The following is a 20,184-nucleotide window of genomic DNA, read 5'->3' as shown; positions in this document are numbered from 1 at the left end:
AGAGCCTGACGCGGGGCTCGAACTCCCGGACCGCGAGATCGTGACCTGGCTGAAGTCGGACGCTTAACCGACTGCGCCACCCAGGCGCCCCAGAAATCAGTTGCATTTTTATATGCCAATAATGAAGCAGCAGAAAGAGAAATCAAGGAATCGATTCTATTTACAATTGCACCAAAACCCATAAGATACCTAGGAGTGAACCTAACCAAAGAGGTAAAAGATCTGTATGCTAAAAACTATAGAAAGCTTAAGAAGTTGAAGAAGACACAAAGAAATGGAAAAACATTCCATGCTCATGGATTAGAAGAACAGTTATTGTTAAAGTACCTACACTACCCAAAGCACTCTACACATTCAATGCAATCCCTAGCAAAATAACACCAGTATTCTTCACAGAGCTAGAACAAACAATCCTAAAATTTTTATGGAACCAGAAAAGACCCCAAATAGCCAAAATAATGATGAAAAAGAAAACCAAAGCTGGAGGCATCACAATTCCAGACTTCATGCTATATTACAAAGCTGTTATCATCAAGACAGTATGGTACTGGCACAAAACCAGACATATAGGTCAGTAGAACAGAATAGAGAACCCAGAAATGGACCCACAAATGTATGGGAAACTAATCTTTGACAAAACAGGAAAGAATATCTAATGGAAGAAAGACAGTCTCCTTAGCAAGTGGTGTTGGGAAAACTGGAGTGACATGCAGAAGAATGAACCTGGACCACTTTTTTTACACCATACATAAAAATAAACTCAAAATGGATGAAAGACCAAAATGAAACACAGGAAACCATGAAAATCCTAGAGGAGAACATAGGCAACAACCTCTTTGACCTCATTCACAGCAACTTTTTACTAGACATAGCTCCAGAGGCAAGGGAAACAAAAGCAAAACTGAACTATTGGGACCTCATCAAGATAAAAAGCTTCTACACAGTGAAAGAAACAGTCAACGTAACTAAAAGGCAACCAACAGAATGGGAGAAGATATTTGCAAATGAAATATCGGATAAAGGGTAAGTATTCAAAATCTATAAAGAACTTCTCAAACTCAACACCCCAAAAACCAAATAATCCAGGGAAGAAATGGGCAAAAGACATGAACACTTTTCCAAAGAAGACATCCAGATGGCTAACAGACACATGAAAAGATGCTCAACATCACTCATCATCAGGGAAATACAAATCAAAACCACAATGAGATAAATACCTCATACCTATCAGAATGGCTAAAATTAACAACTCTGGAAACAACAAATGTTGGCGAGGATGCAGAGAAAGGGGAACACTTTGGCACTGTTGGTGGGAATACAAACTGGTGCAGCCACTTTGGAAAACAGTATGGAGGTTCCTCAAAAAATCAAAAATAGAGCTACCCTGTGATTCAGCAATTACACTACCTAGGTATTTATCTGAAGGATACAAAAATGCTGATTTGAAGGGGTACGTGCACCCTAATGTTTATAGCAGTACTATTAATAGTAGCCTGAGTATGGAAAGAGCCCAAATGTACATTGATGGATGAATGGATAAAGACGATGTGGTTTATTTTATACGATGGAATATTAGTGATCAAAAAGAATGAAAGCTTGCCATTTGCAACAACGTGGATGGAACTAGAATGTATTATGCTGAGTGAAGTAAGTCAGACAAATATGATTTCACTCATATGTGGAATTTAAGAAACAAACAAATGAACATAGGGGAAGGGAAGGGAAAATAAGACAAAAACAGGGAGGCAAACCGTAAGAGACTCTTTTTTAAAAAAAAACATTTTTTTAGGTTTACTTGTTTATTTTGAGAGAGGGAGAGGGAGGGAGGGAAGAGGAGGGGGGGGAAATGGGGGGGGAGGGGCAGAGAGAGAGAATCCCAAGTAGGCTCAACACTGGCAAAGCAGGGCTTGAACCCATGAACTGTGAGATCATGAGTTAGACACTTAACCAACTGAGCCACCCAGGCCCCCCAATAAGAGACTCTTAAATACAGAGAATAAACTGAGGGTTGTTGGAGGGGTGTTGGGTAGGGGGATGGGCTAAATGGGTGATGGACATTAAGGAGGGCACTTGTTGGGATGAGCACTGGGTGTTGTATGTAAGCCAGTTTGACAATAAATTATATAAATAAATAAATGTATGTATGTAAGTGGTGTAAGTGATGAATCACCAAATTCTGTTCCTGCAAACATTATTACACTATATGTTAACTAACTTGGATTTAAATAAAATGAAAAATATAAAGAAATATTCAAAATATCTTTATTGATGTTCTAATTTACTTCATTATGATCAGAGAACTTAGTATGACTTCAGTTCTGTTACATTTGTTCAGGTTTGTTTTATTTTGTTTCAGAACGTGCTTTGTCTTGTGAATAGTCTATCTTTGAGGAATGTGCATTCTTCTGTCTCATATTATTATTTAAAATTATAATGAATACAGCTATATTATGGGGTAGAAAGAAAAGTTACTTGAATTCTTCAGATAAAAAGAGTTGTTTCTGACCTATGACAGTTGTCTCAGGCTATGCCCAGAGACCTCAGGGAGTATCTTTTCACTCTCATACTGTTAAGTAAAAAAGTAACAAGTACTTTTAGGCCTTTGGGAAGTGTGGTTCTCTAAATTGTCTAGAATCATGGCAGAGACCATTAATGCAGATTCTTGTATACCACCCTCAGGAAAATAACAGCTTGCATTTATTGGAGACACTTTTCATAGATGATCTCATTTACCCTTGGCAAACATACCTTTAAAGAAGGCGCCATTTTATAGATGAGGAACTTGTATGATGTTACTCAGCCCAGTGATAAGCTCAGTATTCACACCTGGTATGTCTTACTCAGGAACCCAAACTCTAAACCACAGCAGCATTGCCCAAGGGGCCTAAGGAAGCTACATGTTGTATTCTCTGTGTCTTGACTTGATTGGTTAATTGCTATGAAATAGAAATAAAGCTTTTGTCTTACCACATTTTGAGAAAGTCTTGAACACGGTTGACATAATTTTGTTTTCTCCTTTGTGTTCTGAAAAGAACAGAGATTAACTTCATTAGTGATGGCTTTCATAATGAAAATGGCATTACTTCAAAGGGAGACCTATGGACCTTTGCACTTCCCGTATTTAGTAAATTCTCTTTCTTCCAGGAACACTACTGGTCCTTTTTATTCTGTTTTCCAAGCAGATACAGATAGTATCCTTTTCTTTTGTCTTGCTTATTCTACTTTACAATTATTATTTCAAGCAGCAAGTTTTAGAACATAATTTTTTCTCCTTTAACTTTATGCTGTGGGAAGTTTTAAATGTCTACAAAATTGGAAGATGAAATAATGAACCTCCATGTACCTGTCACTCAGCTTCATCAGTTACCAACTCATACCAGTCTCACTTCTCTGCTTTTTTGTGTTATTCACATTATTTTATCTGTAAATATCACAGAATATATATCTAGAAAGAATGTCATTTAAAACAGAAGATTTCTGAACAGGCTAGTATATTTATTTTCCCTTAAGTGGTTTGTAAATGTCATCACTTGTATAGCCATTCTTCACCTGTCCTTTTGTCTTTATTCATTTTGTAGATTTTCACAACTTTTCCACCAGGGGGCACTTGAAGGCTGGATGAATTTAGATATTCAAAAGGAGGGTGAATACAGAGAGCCCATGAGCTTCTCGATAACCCAGAAGTACTCTGTTATCTTTCCCTACTCCTTTTTGAAAATCTTTTTGATGCATCTAGATGCAAAGCAAAAGATGCGGCAGGCCTGGAAGTCCTGGATGATCTACGTGGTTTTTCGTAGAACCAAACTTCAGATGCAGACCACTGCCCTGGAGTTTAGGCAGCGGAGTATTTTATGGTGAGTGTGTTCAATTGCTCTGCAAATCAGCAGCTATCATTTGACCTCTGTTTTGTATTATGCACATAAATACCCACCTTAGGGGTGCCTGGGTGGCTCAGGTGGTTAAGCATCTGACTCTCAATTTTTTCAGCTCAGGTCATGATCTCACCGTTTGTGAGATCCAGCCCCCTGTTGGGCTCTGCACTAACAGCATGATGCCTGCTTGGGATTCTCTCTTTCCCTGTCTCTCTGCCCCTCCCTTGCTCGCTCTCTGTCTTTCTCAGAATAAAAAAAAACATTTTTCTAAAAAACCCACTGCAGGGTGTCTGGGTGGCTCATTCAGTTAAGTGTCTGAATTCAGCTCAGGTCATGATCTCACAGTTCAAGGGTTTGGGCCCTGCATTGGGCTCCACGCTGGTGGTGTGGAGATTGCTTGGGGTTCTCTCTTTCTCCCTCTCTCTCTACCCCCTCTCAACTCATGCTTTCTCTTTCTCAAAAATAAATTAATTTTTTTAAAAAACCACCTTAAAACAGTGTTTCAAACATATTTGATCCTTAAATAAATATTTATTGACAACTTGTTCAACTACACTATCAGGTTTTCACATAATCAGCAGTAACAGTAATTGAGTACTTACTGTGTTTGAGTAAACACTGTTGTTTGTGTGTGTTAATTTTTTAATGTAAAGTCTCATTTCATCATCACCATAAACTAAAATAAGTACTGTTTTTGTAAATATTAAGATACACAGAGTCCAAGGGCACCTGGGTGGCTCAGTCATTTGAGTGTCTGACTCTTGATTTTGGCTGAGGTCATGATATCACAGTTTGTGGGTTTGAATTCCATGTCGGGCTCTGCACTGACAGCATGGAACCTACTTGGGATTCTCTCTCTCCCTCTCTCTTCTCTTTCTCCAGAAAGAGCACACCTGCATTCTCTCTCAAAGTAAATACATAAACTTTAAAAAAAAAAAAAAAAGATAACACAAAGGGTCTCAGAAAGGTTGAGTAATTTGCCCGAGCCCATATAAGTTGTAATTGGTAAAATAGGGCTCAGCTACCCATCTTTCTGATGCTAAAGCCCATTTTCGTAACTGCCCTATACAGCATTTCATCAGCATTGTCCACATCTTGGAGGGACATGAGTTAGTTGACTTTGAAAACCAGACATGTGTAACAATGAGCTGCTTTTATAGTGGGACTGATCCCACTGAATGTTGTCTCTGGTTGGTCCTTTAGGTGTCCTGAATGGCAGCATATTAAAAGCTCAAAAGAGGTGGACCCTCTGATATAGATAAGAGCAGAAGCTTTGCAGCTAGACTGACTTGAGCTCAAATCCATGTTCCCACATGTATAGTTGTGTCCTTTCACCTCCACATTTCACTTTCCTCATTTGTGAAATAGGTACACCTTGAAGTGTCTTTCAGGGTTGTCATGGGAGATAAATATGATGACATCCGAAGTATTTAGCATGGTATCCAGAACATCAGTACACCTAAAAATTCTTTTTTGTTTTAAATAACCTCTTTAAGTTATTGAAAATTTATTTGGCAAATATTTTTGAATGCTTAATAAGTGTACATTTCTTTTTTTTTTTTTTTCAACGTTTACTTATTTTTGGGACAGAGAGAGACAGAGCATGAACGGGGGAGGGGCAGAGAGAGAGGGAGACACAGAATCGGAAACAGGCTCCAGGCTCTGAGCCATCAGCCCAGAGCCTGACGCGGGGCTCGAACTCCCGGACCGCGAGATCGTGACCTGGCTGAAGTCGGACGCTTAACCGACTGCGCCACCCAGGCGCCCAATAAGTGTACATTTCTATCAGAGTCTATGGGGGATGTTTTTACATAATTTTACTTGTTTACGGGGCTTAAAATGTTCCTAGTCCTGTACTGGCTGCTGGGACTGAATTCAGGCAACTTGTAATCCCCTAAGTGCTTATAAAGGTAAGTAGTAATGTAAGATAGCTTGAGATTTTGAAGTGAGTGATGCTGCTAAGCACGGCCCAGGTTAGGACGACATAAAGATTTTGCTAGGTTAGAGTGACCAAAGTGAGTGCTTCTGTAAAAAGCAGAGGTTGCAAACTCTCATTTCCTCATTACTGTTTTCCTACAGCTAATTAGAAAATAAGCAGAAAGGACGCCAAGACTGGAGATCTAAAAGCCATGTTTTTTGTAATTTGTTTTGTGAAATCTCCTGATTTTTTTGTATGTTGGCAATAATTCATATTTTTAAACATGTGTAGTTCCAAATAGAGCATGTCTGGAGTTTCTAAGACTGGAGCTGACCTTAGGAACCATCAGTTTCCAGCCCTAAATTAGCTGTTCTAGGACTGCTTCTCGTTTTTTTTTTGTTTGTTTGTTTTTTTATTTTTTTATTTTTTGCAGCAGTGGCTCCAACAGATGTCAGTCGAGATGGCACAGTGAGGGAATAGAGACTTGAGACGAGGGTCCAAGGCCCAGCCCTCATTGACCTTCTCTTTTCTGGGTGGCTTTTTTTTTTTTGACTGGTTCTATCTTTGGTTTGTTCTTTGACAGGGTGTGGTGGAGCCACTGGAGGCAGCAGCTGGGATGGGTCCGTGTGGGCCATGCCCTCCATGCATCAGCTGTGAAGCACAGGGCCCTGAGCCTCCAGCTGCAGGTGAGCGCAGCAGACTTTGGCTTAGGTGTCTTCTGTCCATGTTGTCAAACCCCACAGCCACAGAGGGCAGGGTTGGATTCCCAAGAAGGCTGGCCATCATGCTGCTCCCTCTCTCCTAGGCCCTCCCTGCAGCTAAGGGGGTCAGGGGCGGTGGGCGGGGGTGGAGGGCAGAAGCAACATGGAAGGCTGGGTTCAATGGATAGAGGCTGCTGTTAGGAATATGCTAGGGTCATCTGGGTGGCTCAGTCAGTTAAACATCCAACTTTGGCTCAGGTCATGATCTTGTAGTTGGTGAGTTCAAGCTGCGCACCAGGCTATGTGCTGACAGCACGGAGCCTGGAGCTGCTTCAATCCTGTCTTCCATCTCTACCCCCACCCTCCCACTCAGGTGCACAGGCACACATGCACTCTCTCCCTCTTTCAAAAATAAAATAAAAAACATTTAAAAAATATGCTTAAATGTGATTACCAATGGTTTGTATGGTGCATTTGCTAATCATGGAGCTGGAAAGGCATTTATGAATTAGTTACAAATATGATTAAAGAAACAACAGTATATTCTTTATTTCTTTATTGCTGTTTTCCTATAGCAAGTTAGAAAATAATGAGGGCAGAAAAGAAACTGAGACTGTAAAGAAAACCTGGCTTCTAAATACAATTTTGCTTATATTGAGGTTTCTTTTGAGGATTCCACTAGCTTTTGGTCAGTAACAAAGGCCTAACATCTGTACTAAGACTATGCTGTGGTGAAGCTTTCTTATGACCTTTGATAGACTCTGAGTTTCTCTCAGTTCTTTGGTCTGCTGAGTACTTCTAGGGCTGCCATGTCAGTTATAGAGAATAGAACAGGGAATAGGGAAAAAAAAGAAGTGACCTTTACTATATATAGGAGTAAATCTCTTTTTAATCTGACAACATGTTGCATCGTCAGTGCAAAGGTGTGCAGTATATGGAAATCACATGCAAATAGCATATATAATCATCTAGGTCAGGGGTACACAGAGTGGCCCATATGTCATATTTGGCCTACAGTCTGTTGTAAATAAAGTTTTATTGGGATGCAGTTATACCTGCATTGTCCAAGGTTGCTTTCAGGCTACAAGGGCAGAGTTGAGTAGTTCCCACAGAGACTGTGTGTCATGCAAGTCTAAAATAGTTATTAATTGACTTTGAAGAAAAAATTTGCTCAGGGCACCTGGTTGGCTCAGTTGGTTAAGTGTCCAACTTCGGCTCAGGTCATGATCTCTTGGATCGTGAGTTTGAGCCCCATGTTGGGCTCTGTGCTGACAGCACAGAGCCTCTGTGTCCCCCACTCTCTCTGCCCCTCCTCCTCTCACCTTTCTCCCAAAGAGCCACTCCGAGAGCCTATAAACCCTTTCTGCTGGTGCTATTGCTCAGAACACTTCAGAATTCCCTTTTGATTGTTGTCTTCAAAGCTTGCAACGACAGATTTGACTGAATAATTTTAGTGAGAGTAGGTTTTCATGGTTAGTGGTTGGATTTAACATATAAAACAACCCAAGGTCATTCAGAGTCAAATTCAGTGAAAATTATGAATCATCAAGATCATATTAGTATATACGGGGCACAGGGTGTCTGGATGGCTCAGTCAGTTGAGCATCTAACTCTTGATTTCAGTTTGGGTCATGATTCCACAGTTTAACAGGTTCTGCACTGATACTGTACAGCCTGCTTGGGATTCTCTCTTTCTAAATAAATAAATGAACTTAAAAAAAAAGATATTGATATGGACCAAAAGCTGTGTGAAACTCTAAGACCAGATTTTATTATGCAGATTATGAGTAATAGTGCATTATGTCTAGTAAGTACCATATGGTTTACCAAGAATTTATACTTAAGTCATTTCTTTTAAGCCTCATGACATCTCTGAACTAGGCAGCATAGACATCATGAGATATGTGAAATTAAAAAAATGTTTTTTATCAATTTGTGTACCTCAAACATAGAAACACTGAATATAAAACCTTTATAAAAACATGAGCAGATACCCAAGTAACCACTTCCCAGATTTAGAAGGTGTTCACATTTTCCATACTTGTTCAAACACTGCTCAAGCCCTGCTCTTCCTCCATTCTGCCACCATCCATCCTCAGAGATGTCCCCTGCACTGATACAAGGTTATCATTCCCTTGTGTTCTTTTTCACTTGTAGAAATGTGTGCATACATACCACAAAGAAGAAATGTTCTGGTTTTGTGTAGTTAGGAAATTGATGAATGGTGTCATACTGGGCATTACTATGCAGCTTGCCTTTTTTATGCAACAGTATATTTTTGAGGTGTATCCTTGTAGGTATGTAGAGATCTATTAACCGTACACTATGCCATTGTATGAATAAGGTACGGTTTATCTGCTTCAATAGTAGTCAGTATTTATGCTAATGATGGACTATTGATTACTTCTACATATTTTCAATTACAAATGGTTCTGCAGAGAGCATTTTTAAACATATATTATTGTGCAAGAGTCTGAAAGATTCTGTATTCTGGTTCCTGGAAATGACCTTGTTGGTTCATTGGGTATTCATCTCTCTGTCTTTATTAAGGATTGCCTAGTTGCTTTCCAGTGTTGTGCCGATTTAAGTGCTAACGTTTCAGTTCTCATTTCTTTCTGCCTCCTTAGCACTGTGCATTGCCAGACTTGGTCATCTTCACCAATTTGATAGGTATGGAACAGTAATTCACTGTTGCTTTAATTTGTGTTTCACTGATTCCTGGTGAGGCCCAGCATCTTTTCAGATGCTTGTTTGCATTTGGGTTTCTGCTTTTGAGCTTGTTTACATTCCTCACTCTTTATTATGTTGGGTTATTTGACCTTTTTTTTTAAATTTTTTAATGTTTATTTTTAAGAGAGAGAGAAGGAGATAGATAAAGCATGAGCAGAGGAGGGACAGAGAGAGAGGGAGACACAGAATCCTAAGTAGGCTCCAGGCTGCTCAACGCAGGGCTCAAACTCATGAGCTGTGAGATCATGACCTAAGCCCAAGTCTGATGCTTAACTAAGCCACCCAGGCACCACCCCCCCTTTTTTTAAATACTGATTTGTATTTAAATACTGATTTGTATTTAAATACTGATTTGTATTTAAATACTGATTTGTATTTAAATACTGATTTTGTATTAAATACATTGTTTTAGATTCTGCTTACTAATCTTTTGATGTTAGGGGTGCCTGGGTGGCTCAGTTGGTTAAATGTCTGACTCTTGATTTCGGCTCAGGTCATGATCTCACGATTTGTGAGTTTGGTCCCCGTGTCAGGCTCTGTGCTGAAAGTGTGGAGCCTGCTTGGGGTTCATTCATTCATATTCTCTCTCTCTCTCTCTCTCTCTCTCTCTCTCTCTCTCTGTCTCCCTCCCTCCCTCCCTCCCTCTCATCTTCTTTCTCCCTCCCCCCTCAAGAATAAATAAATAAATTTAAAACAATAAAAACCAAAAGCTAATCTTTTGAGTGTTACATATTTTACACGTGCTTTTTTCCAGTCTATAGCTTTTTAAAAAAATTTTTTTGGGGCGCCTGGGTGGCGCAGTCGGTTGAGCGTCCGACTTCAGCCAGGTCACGATCTCGCGGTCCGGGAGTTCGAGCCCCGCGTCAGGCTCTGGGCTGATGGCTCAGAGCCTGGAGCCTGTTTCCGATTCTGTGTCTCCCTCTCTCTCTGCCCCTCCCCCGTTCATGCTCTGTCTCTCTCTGTCCCAAAAATAAATAAACGTTGAAAAAAAATTTAAAAAAAAAAAAATTTTTTTTGCTTTGCTTATGATGCCTTTTTTTCCATACATATATTATTAATTTCACAGTAGCCTAATTTATTCGTGTATCTTATGGTTTGGTCTTTAATATATTTTGGGTTTAATTTTATAAATTGTGTGAAAAGGGTCTTAATTTGTCATTTTCCGTATGGATAATTAATTGCTGCAGCACTATTTGCTGATTCATCCATCCTTTATCTTTTTTTTTTTTTTTAAGTTTACTTATTTATTTTGAGGCGGGGAGGGGCAGAGAGAGAGAGAGACTCCCAAGCAGGCTCTGCATGGGGCTTGATCTCACAAATTGTGAGATCATGACCTGAACCAAAATCAAGAGTCAGATGCTTAACTGACTAAGCCACCTAGGTGCCCCTGTCCTTTATCTTTTTTATATGATTATTAATCTACTTTCACTATAAAGTCCCAGTTATTCATGGGTCTGTTCTGGGCTCTTCATTCCATTGGTCTGTATTTCTCTCTCTGAGCCAATACCACACTATTAATTGTGATTGAATAAAGCAGGTAAGAAAGACTACCTAGGTTTCCACCTCAATCACCTATTTGCTTTGTACCTTTTAATGAGTTACCTACCCTCCCTGTACCTTAGATTTTTTTTTATCTGTAAGTAGATAATAATAGTGCCTACCTCATAGGTTTGTTGAAGATTAAGTGTGATGATACATATACTAGGCTTAGAGCAATACCTAGAATATGGAAAGCTCAGTAAGTGTTAGCTGTTTATTACTGTTTCTACTTTTACGAGCTATCTCTTGTCTTTATACATGAAAAAGGATGACCTGTTTTATTCTCGATCTTTGTAAAATCACCTTACCTATTCTTTTTACTCTTTCTTACTAATTTTAGGATCAACTGTCAAGTTCCACCTCTAAGCCTACTAGGATTTTTACTATAACGCACTGACTTTTTACATTAGATTGGGGAAAATTGTCATGTTTATGGTACTGAGTCATCCCGTCCATGAACTTGATCCGTCTTGTGATATGTTGATGAGCATGAGAGGGAGAGTAAGAAGGATTAGGTCATGAAGTACATAAGGAGGCAGAGACTGTAGGTAAGGTATTGCAGGCTACGCCCATGAAGGCTTTGGTTCTTATTCCAGTAGAGGTAAGAAGCTGCTGTCTTTGAGCGAGGGTGATATGATCACACTTACTTCTTAATGGGATCCCTTTGGTTCATCATGTGCTGCCTTTTGGGAAGAAAGAGAGAGGTGTGTGTGTGTGTGTGTGTGTGTACACATGTGTGTTTATATTTTTGAGAAGAACTAAGGGAAAAATAAGCCCAAAACTAACAAAAAGTGGTTTGTTAGTGGTAGGGGGTTGCAGGGAATAGTGTGGAAACAAAATATTTCTGTGATTTTACTTTCTTATACAATTTTAACTTTGAACCGTGTAGATATTTTATATAATTAAAAAAAAAACACTCAAGTGAATCAAAAAGGAAAAAAAGCAATCCCTAGAATTTTGAGGCACACTAAAACAAACTTAAATTTGTAGCCATGACTATACAGAGAAAATAATTACTTCAAATAACTTTAAAATAGAATATTTTGACTGTTCATCCCTAGTGGGATGCATTCTAAGGACACAAAGAACTTCTAGGAAATCCAAAACCCGCATTCAGTAGTCTTATTGTTCATGGCAGGTTTAGAAACTATTATAGCTACATTGTGAAATAGAGCAAATGACTATGGCAGTGGCATTGGGAATCATGATTTTCAGTTTAAAAGAAAAGATTACAAATATAAAAGAAATTAAATAAAAAGCCCTGTCATCTGAGATTGGAAATGTAAATATCAATATGGACTTAAGATGTTTTTTAACTTAAAAAATGTATTTCTAGTTCTATTTACTGAAAAATTAGAAGCAATGAGTAGCGAGAATGTACGGCATTTAGCATTCCCAGTGCCCAAGTTATGGTCTCTGTTATGTCCTGGCTGAAAGGAACTGAGGCTTTTTGGAGAAATGGCTGATTCCAGGTCTAGAGCAGGATATGGACATCATAAGCCCAGGATATAGTCTGCTGGAAAGTGAGGAAATTAGCAAAGGCTAATGGAATTGTGTCAGAACTCAGCCAAAAGACTCATAGACTTACGATAGAACAATTGGGACCTCAGAAAGTAATGACTGCAGTGAATGAAAACACATCAAATATATAAAAATCCATGCATGTATAATGGGGGAAGAGGAACTCACTGGTCACATATTTGGGTTGTTAGAGCATTTACTCAATTAGAAAATTTATGAAAGCCTAGGTGGCTCAGTTGGTTAAGCATCCAAGTCTTGATTTCAACTCAGATCATGAGTGAGTCCCATGTTAGGCCGAGCACTGGGCATGGAGCCTGCTTGGGATATATTCATTCTCTCTTTCTCTCTCTCTCTCAAAAAAAAAATAAAATAAAATTAATGAAAGCAAAAAATCAAGCATTTTCCCTGCCTTTTCTGTATAAACTATATCTTTGCAAAACCAGAGGGTAGGCCTCTTTACAAAATTCCAGTTAGTAGATGCAGAAGGATTACTAGAATCAGAAAATCAGTTTTGCCACCCCTAATGAGAAAATGGATCTAAGCAGCAACCACTGACTGAGAAGACCATGAGGAAAAGTAATGGAGGGATCAGGCTAACTTCATCTGAAGCCACTGACAGTCTTGACATGGCTAAAACTGGGGCAGCCAGCCATGATGTGCCTCATGATGCGAGGTAGTGGGAGGCCCCAGCACCACTTGAGAAGTGTTCTTGCCTAAAAATTTGAACATGACTCCAACCAAGTCTAACATGAATCTAACTATCAGTTCCCAGGAAATATAGGGATCAAGGAGAAAAGTCAAAGACCCTTGCTGAGACAATCAGCCAAATCTAAAATGTGGGACATGTTTAGTGTCTCTGAAAAATTGGTGGCATGAAAGAGGAAAAGAGGCAGGGAAGAAAACTGTCCCATAAAAAGGAGAGATTTAAGTGACATAACCAAAATAAACCAAAAAGGATCACTCTAGCTATGTAACCAAACCCACAAGTGTTCATCCATCCAATGCACAGCAAGCCAATAAAAACTGATACCAAACTTTTGCTGTGAAGAAAGATAGGCTACTTATTAGCGTGGCACCACCAAGGAGAACGAGAAGGTAATGTTCAAAAGTCCCAAACTGTTTTGGGCACCTGAGTGGCTCAGTTGGTTAAGCATCCGACTTCAGCTCTCTGGGCTCTCTGCCGTCCGTGCAGAGCCCACTTTGGATCCTCTGTCCCCCCTCTCTCTGACCCTCCCCTGCCTGTGCTCACTTGCTCTCTCTCTCAAAAATAAACATTAAAAATAAATAAATGAAACAAAAGTCCCAAACACTCTAATGGCTTTACAAGCAGGGGTTTTTAAAGGGTGAAAATTCAGGGTAAGGGTCTCAGGGTCTTGGATCACACTTGATTAGAGTTAGGTCAGCTATCACACTTCCTTCCTTGATCATCTTGTCCCTTTTGGCATCTCCCAGTCTGGTTTCAGTGTGATTGTAGTGAGATGGTCGTTCTGCTTCAGGGACCCGGTTGTTCTGCATTATGGGCCTGGAACTGCAGAACATTCATAGGGATTGCATTAGCGATGTCATCTCTAGAGTACAAAGGCAAAAGTTCTACATCCTGTAACTATCACTAAGCTGCAAATTATTATTTTTTTTCTGGCAAACACAACACATTGTTTTTGTTATCTCAGGCAGAACAGCATCCCACAGAGTTGTTGAGAGGCAAGTTTATGTTACTCCCTGAGGCATCTTTACAGGTTTTTTTTTGTTTGTTTTTTGTTTTTAAATTTTTTTTTCAACATTTATTTATTTTTGGGACAGAGAGAGACAGAGCATGAACGGGGGAGGGGCAGAGAGAGAAGGAGACACAGAATCAGAAACAGGCTCCAGGCTCTGAGCCATCAGCCCAGAGCCTGACGCGGGGCTCGAACTCACGGGCCGCGAGATCGTGACCTGGCTGAAGTCGGCTGCTTAACCGACTGCGCCACCCAGGCGCCCCTTTACAGGTTTTTTTAAATAGTAAGTAGGGGCTACGTGACTCTGGTCAGAGGCAGCTAGAAGCCATATGTCTAAATTGTGGGTTCCAGGGAGGCTTGCATCCCTGGTTTCAGCTGTTGTGTTAAGAATAGACCATAAAAGATCAAGAATGAAAGCAGGGAGAGCAGTTAAGAAGCTATTACAAAATCCCAGGTGGGATTCTAGACAAGGATGATAGCAAGATGGTGTTGGATTCTGGGTATACCTTGAAGGTAATGCTGACAAGACTCGCTAATAGATGGTTAAGACGTAAAGCTTCAGAGAAAGAGTCCAAGGTGACTCCCAGGTTTCTGGCCTAAGTAACTGGAACAGTGGAGTTGCCATTTAGTAAAATGGGGAAGATGGAGGGGAGTTAGCTCCATTCTGAGCTTTGTGTCTTCAGCCTATATTATAGGCCTTTTGAACATCCTCAAGGAAATGTGAAGGAAGCAGTTGAATATATGTGGTGTATGGAGGACAGGTCCAGACCTGAGATGTAAATTTGGGAGTTCTTGGCATGCAGTTGGTATTTAGTCATGAAACTGCATCAAAGGACAAAGGGAGTGAGTATAGCTTGGGGGGTCGTGGGGGGAGGGCGATTAGTCCCAGGACTGAGCCTGGGAGGAATAAAGGCGAAGGTAGCCTGGAGAATCTGCAGGCCTGATTGGCCATGTCAGATGCTTCTGGCAGGTCAGGGAAGGTGAGGAGTGGAATTTGACCTTTGGATTGAGCAACGCGGAGATCATTGATGCTCTTGGTAAGAGCAGTTTCAGTGAGTCTGATGGGGAGAGGATTCATGAAGGCCTTCCTGGGAAAAGAGAAATTAGAAAATAGACCCTTCTTTTGAGGAGTTTGGAAAGAAAAGAACTCCAGTGTTAGCTGGATGGCAAAGTGGTGGTTTGCTTGGGAATCTGATTTATTCCTTTCGGGTAGTGTTTTTTGTGACAGTAATCTTTTCCCCACAGCTTTTTATTTTTGACAAACACCAAATGACAGATACTGTATTCTCTTCACTGGTTTATCCTATTGCTAACATCTTCCTACATTTGCTTTCTCTAAGTATATCAATATATTTCTTTGTATTTTCTGAGTCGCTTAAAGTTGCAGACATAAAAGTTTACCCTAAATACTTTAGCTTCTATCTCCTAAAAATAAGGATGTTCTTCTATATAATCACAATATCATTATCATATCTAAGACATTCAATATTAATATGGTAATATCTACAATACAATTCATATTTAAACCGTAGATTATTGCTATTTTAGTGTCAGGTCCAGGGTCCAATCAGAGGTCATCTGTTGTTTTCGATTGTCATATCCCTGAAAGGATTTGCGTTTTAGGATTGGAGAAATAATAGCACATTCATACGCTGATTTTAAAAACCTAGTAGAGGGTGAAAACCAATGATGCAGAAGGAGGGGAAATTGCCAGTGATGAGCCTGAGAAGGTGAGAGACATGGGATGTATCCATAGTGGGGGGTGAACTTCTGATGGAAGGGAGTATGGATACTTTATTCAGAGTAGCCAGAGAGAAGGCAGAGCCTGTGGGTAGGTGGGTAGGTAGATGTGAGAGAAGCTTGAGAAAATTCTCTTTTGATAGCTTTTATTTTCTTGGTGAAATAGGAAGAATGGTAGTCAGCTGAGAGGAAGGAAAGGAGAATAGGTGTTACAGGTTTAAGAAAAGAAGGTATGAAGTTGTCATCTGAGACTGTCATCTTCGAACTAGGGCATGCATATAGCTAGGCACACATGAAGACTTTGCTAAGGGTGCACAATTATGGATAGTCTTGAGGGAATCCTTTTGTAGACCCTCAACTTCTGCAGGTCACACTTCCCAGAAGCTAATGTGCCTGAGACGATAGGCTTCCTCCCACTTGGGAGAGAAAGGCAGACCCTCGCCTATCCCAAATCTGAATTAAATATATCACCCGTTGGATTGTCACAGCTTCTTGTCTGTTCGTTGATTTTATTATTCCTCTTTTTCCTTGTTCTTTTAAAAAAATTTTTTTTAATGTTTATTTTTGAGAGAGAGAGAGACAGAGCATGAGTGGGGGAGGGGCAGAGAGAGAGGGAGACACAGAATCTGAACCAGGCTTCAGGTTCTGATTCTGAGCTATCAGCACAGAGACTGACATGGGGCTCGAACCCACAACTGTGAGATCATGACCTGAGCCATAGTCAGACCCTTAACCCACTGAGCCACCCAGGCACCCCTCCTTGTTCTTAATCCAGAAAATAAATTACTTTCTGGAAGTAGAATGTCCTTCTTAAAGAGCCTTTCACTGCAAATTTCTATAGCTCATGATCCTGCTTGGGAGTTGTTACTTCCTTGTTTCTACTTTTAGCTTTGTATCTCAGTTTCTTCACCTCTGTTTTCCTGCCTCTCCTTTGATTGTTGCCTTTTCTCTGGCTTTCAGGCTTGGTCACAGTGGCGGGAACAGCTCCTGTATGTCCAGAAGGAGAGACAGAAGATGGTCTCCGCAGTGAAACACCATCAGCACTGGCAAAAGTGGAAATCCCTGAAGGCCTGGCTTGGATACCTGCAGGTCCGCAGAGTGAAGAGACAGCAGAAGGGTGAGCAGGAAGTCCCAGGCTCCAGAGACAGAGGATCATGTCACAATTTACAGTCTTCTGCCAGTGGTGCTGCTCTTTATTAGGAGAGATATAACCAAAGGAAAAAAAAATAGAGATAACCACATTATGCCACAAATTTTGGAAAAAAGAGATTGAGGAGGAACATACATCATCTTCAATTCACATTTAAGTTATTTCCTTCTGGCCTTTTCCACTAAAAATATTTTTTTTTTCAACAGGGTTTAATTATTACATAAATACTGTGATTATGATTAATAGGATACATACAACTTTGTATCTTTTTCTACACAACTAAACATTTTCCTGTGTCTTTCAGTATTCTTCATAAATGTTATTTTTTTAATGATTGTCTGCATTTTGTAGGATGGCTTACCTTAATCTATTTAGCCATTCTTGTATCTATAGATATTTGGATTGTTTCTACTTCTCCCCAATTATGCAACCCATGTGATATAGGATATTGAGGGTTTTTTTAACCACTATTCTCATGGTTTAGTTTCCCAATTAGAGTTCAGAAGTAATAACACACTGATCATGATCGTTGGTACTTTCTGTACTTTGGTTTCTGGAGCCCACACAGAAGTGAGTCAAGCAGCGTGCTAGACATGGCTGGCTTTCACCCAGGCCTCCCTCCTGGGCTGCCAGGCCAGCACTGCCTTTTGGGAGAGTTTGAATGTGTCTGTCTGAGGATAATGAAGGAGACCCACTGTCTGGTTGCCCAAGCCTGGAAGGTGAAGGCATGAAGCTATTTAGCATGATAAGCTGTTATTTAGGCACTGACTAATGTGCCCCTCTTTACAGCATTTGAATTCCAGGACCAATTCCCTTCCACTTCCTGGACTTCAGTTCATCAGGCCATTAGCTAATTAGTATTAAAAGCAGGTGACTGGCAGCCAGGATCAGTCTGGCTAAAAGCTCGAAAAACACCTTTGCCAGCATGGTGACCAAGTTGTGTCATTGAGTCAATCCCTGAAGTCCCACCCAGGAGACATCAGTAAAGAGGCAAATGTGAAAGAGTCTTCTTTGAAAGCAGCCGCCACCATTCCTGGTCATCAGTAGTTAAGTGGAAGCCTCAACTCTTTAATAGAACTGATTTTGTAACATCCTCCTCCCTAAAATTACAGACCTTTTCTCTTTCCTTGGAGAGAAGAAGTGTAGCTAAGGGCTTCCAAATTACCCTCCCCTGCCTAAAAAAAACTTTTATTTTAGAATTCTTAGTAAGAACATCCTCGAATCCCTGCTGTCTGCCAGTAGTAGGGTGCAGCTTATCTTAAAGATGCTTCCAGCTCATCTCTCAACCTTGCAGGGGGCAGCACGTAGTTACTTTCTTTGTTGCAGACATGGCTGAGCGATTCCACCGGGTCACTGTGCTCCAGACACACTTTTGTGATTGGCAGTGGGCCTGGGAGCGGAAGGAGAGTTTGTATGCTGTGCACGCACGCGTGGAAGGGCTGGCCAGGAAGATGGCAATGCGGCGGGCCTTTACTCATTGGAAACACTGTATCCTTTTCAGTCACCCAGCCCTATCCATCACCACAGCCAGGGCATCATGAGCTCAGCAACCTTTGAGACAAAGGGCAGGAGATATTTGGAAAACAATTACTGACAATATAAGGTGGTCCTGATCTCTGTTTTCTCTTTAAAAAATTTTTCACTGGACATGTGCTTACAAAAGAGTATGTGTAGTACACATTAACAGTTTAATGAATGGTATTAAAATACCTATGTACCCACTACCCAACTTAAAAATTAGAACCTTGCTGGGACACCTGGGTGGCTCGGTCAGTTAATTGTCCGACTTCGGCTCAGGTCATGATCTCACGGTTTGTGAGTTTGAGCCCCGCATCAGACTCTGTGCTGACAGCCTGGAGCCTGCTTTGGATTCTGTGTCTCCGTCTCTCTCTGCCCTTCTCCCACTCGTGGTCTGTCTCTCTCTCTCTCTCTCTCTCTCTCAAAAATAAATAATAAAAAAACATGAAAAAAAGAAATTAGAACCCTGCCAATTTGCTAACACTGTTCATCCTTGATTGCATTCCCTTTCCTCCCCCTCAGTGGTAATCCCACTATCCTGAATTTTATGTTGCCATTTCATTGCTTTTCTTTACCCACTAGGTGGTGGAAATAGCCATGGCTGTGTGTTTCTTGGCAGCCCTAACATTATGATCATAGTTTCCATTTATTGGGCTTTACCATGTACAGACTATGCATTATCTGTTTAAACCTCATAGCAACCCTGTGGAGTAGATGTCAGTATTTCCATTTTATAGATGAGGAAACCGAGATTCAAGGGGGCTCAATTATTGTCAAAGTCACAGCATATCATTGGGCAGAGCCAGGAGCTTTTAACCCAGGCATTTGACTCCGGTGCTTTGACTCCTGTGCACATGTCCATAATCACTGCCCTCATTACAGTATGTGCCCAGATGTGCAGATTCAGTCAAGGAGGTGGGGCTTGAGTTGACTTTGTCCTTAAAGGATCACAAGGTCACCTAGCAAAGTCGGGAAGAGTGTTTCAGGTGGAAAGAATGGCGTTTACACATAGATGAAGAAAAGATCCAAGGGCAGTGACAGGGATCTGTTACAGAGCTGTGGGGGTATGGATGGCAGTAGGGCAGTGCAGGTAGATGCAGGCTAGGGAACAGCTTGTAGAGCCCTGGATGCAGCGGTCAGGAATTTGGGCTTTCTCCTGATGGCACTGGGGATCCTCTGGAGGTGTTTAAGAAGAGAAGTGATGGAGCAGGTTTGTACTTGAGAGGTCTGGATTACAGGGCAAAGCTGGCACGAGGAGAGCAGTTACATGAGACTCTCGCCAGTCTGTGTGAGGAGCAAGTCAGATGCACTGCAGGGCATCAGGGGTGGGAACAGAAAAGCAGGAGAGATTTCAGAGGAGACCAGATGGACTTGGCAGCCCAGTAGATGGAGAGAGTGGGAGGAGAAGGTTTGAAAATAACTCCAAGGTTTTTAGCTGAAACATCTGACTGGGGTTTTGGTGCCAAAACAAAGGATGCAGGAAGACAGGAGAGCTTTAGATAAGGTTACTTGCAAATGTTTACTGTAATTCGTGGCAATTTATCTCAACTGTTCTTGCCTGTCATCAAATGGGCATCAGAAGGGAGAAAGGCAAGGCCAACTGTTTGATAAGCAACTCACACAGTTTCCCTTTGCCTCCTCCTCTTCCTGGGATCATCAAGAGGAGGCAGAGGTGGACGTAGGCCACCTGGCATGCCTGTTTTCCCTCAAGCCAGGACCCTCCCGATGGGTCACTGGGTTGCAGTGTGCTGGGGTGGGAACACTTTTGAGATGAAAGGCC

General features: G+C 40.9%; 1 protein-coding gene across 10 annotated transcripts in view; it reads left to right on the top strand.

Annotated features, from left to right (window-relative positions):
• The window catches only part of SFI1 (SFI1 centrin binding protein), a 106,279-nt gene that overhangs the window by 49,539 nt on the left and 36,556 nt on the right, over positions 1-20,184 (top strand). For all 10 annotated transcript variants that reach the window (XM_043559190.1, XM_043559188.1, XM_043559189.1 and 7 more), the window contains 4 exons: positions 3,737-3,854; positions 6,374-6,476; positions 16,697-16,853; positions 18,213-18,374. In XM_043559190.1, coding sequence (XP_043415125.1) covers positions 3,737-3,854; positions 6,374-6,476; positions 16,697-16,853; positions 18,213-18,374 — 540 coding nt within the window. The remainder of the gene's footprint in view (positions 1-3,736; positions 3,855-6,373; positions 6,477-16,696; positions 16,854-18,212; positions 18,375-20,184) is intronic.

Source organism: Prionailurus bengalensis, chromosome D3 (assembly GCF_016509475.1).
Source record: "Prionailurus bengalensis isolate Pbe53 chromosome D3, Fcat_Pben_1.1_paternal_pri, whole genome shotgun sequence".
Lineage (NCBI taxonomy): Eukaryota > Metazoa > Chordata > Mammalia > Carnivora > Felidae > Prionailurus > Prionailurus bengalensis.
This window is presented reverse-complemented; position numbering and strand designations above follow the sequence as displayed.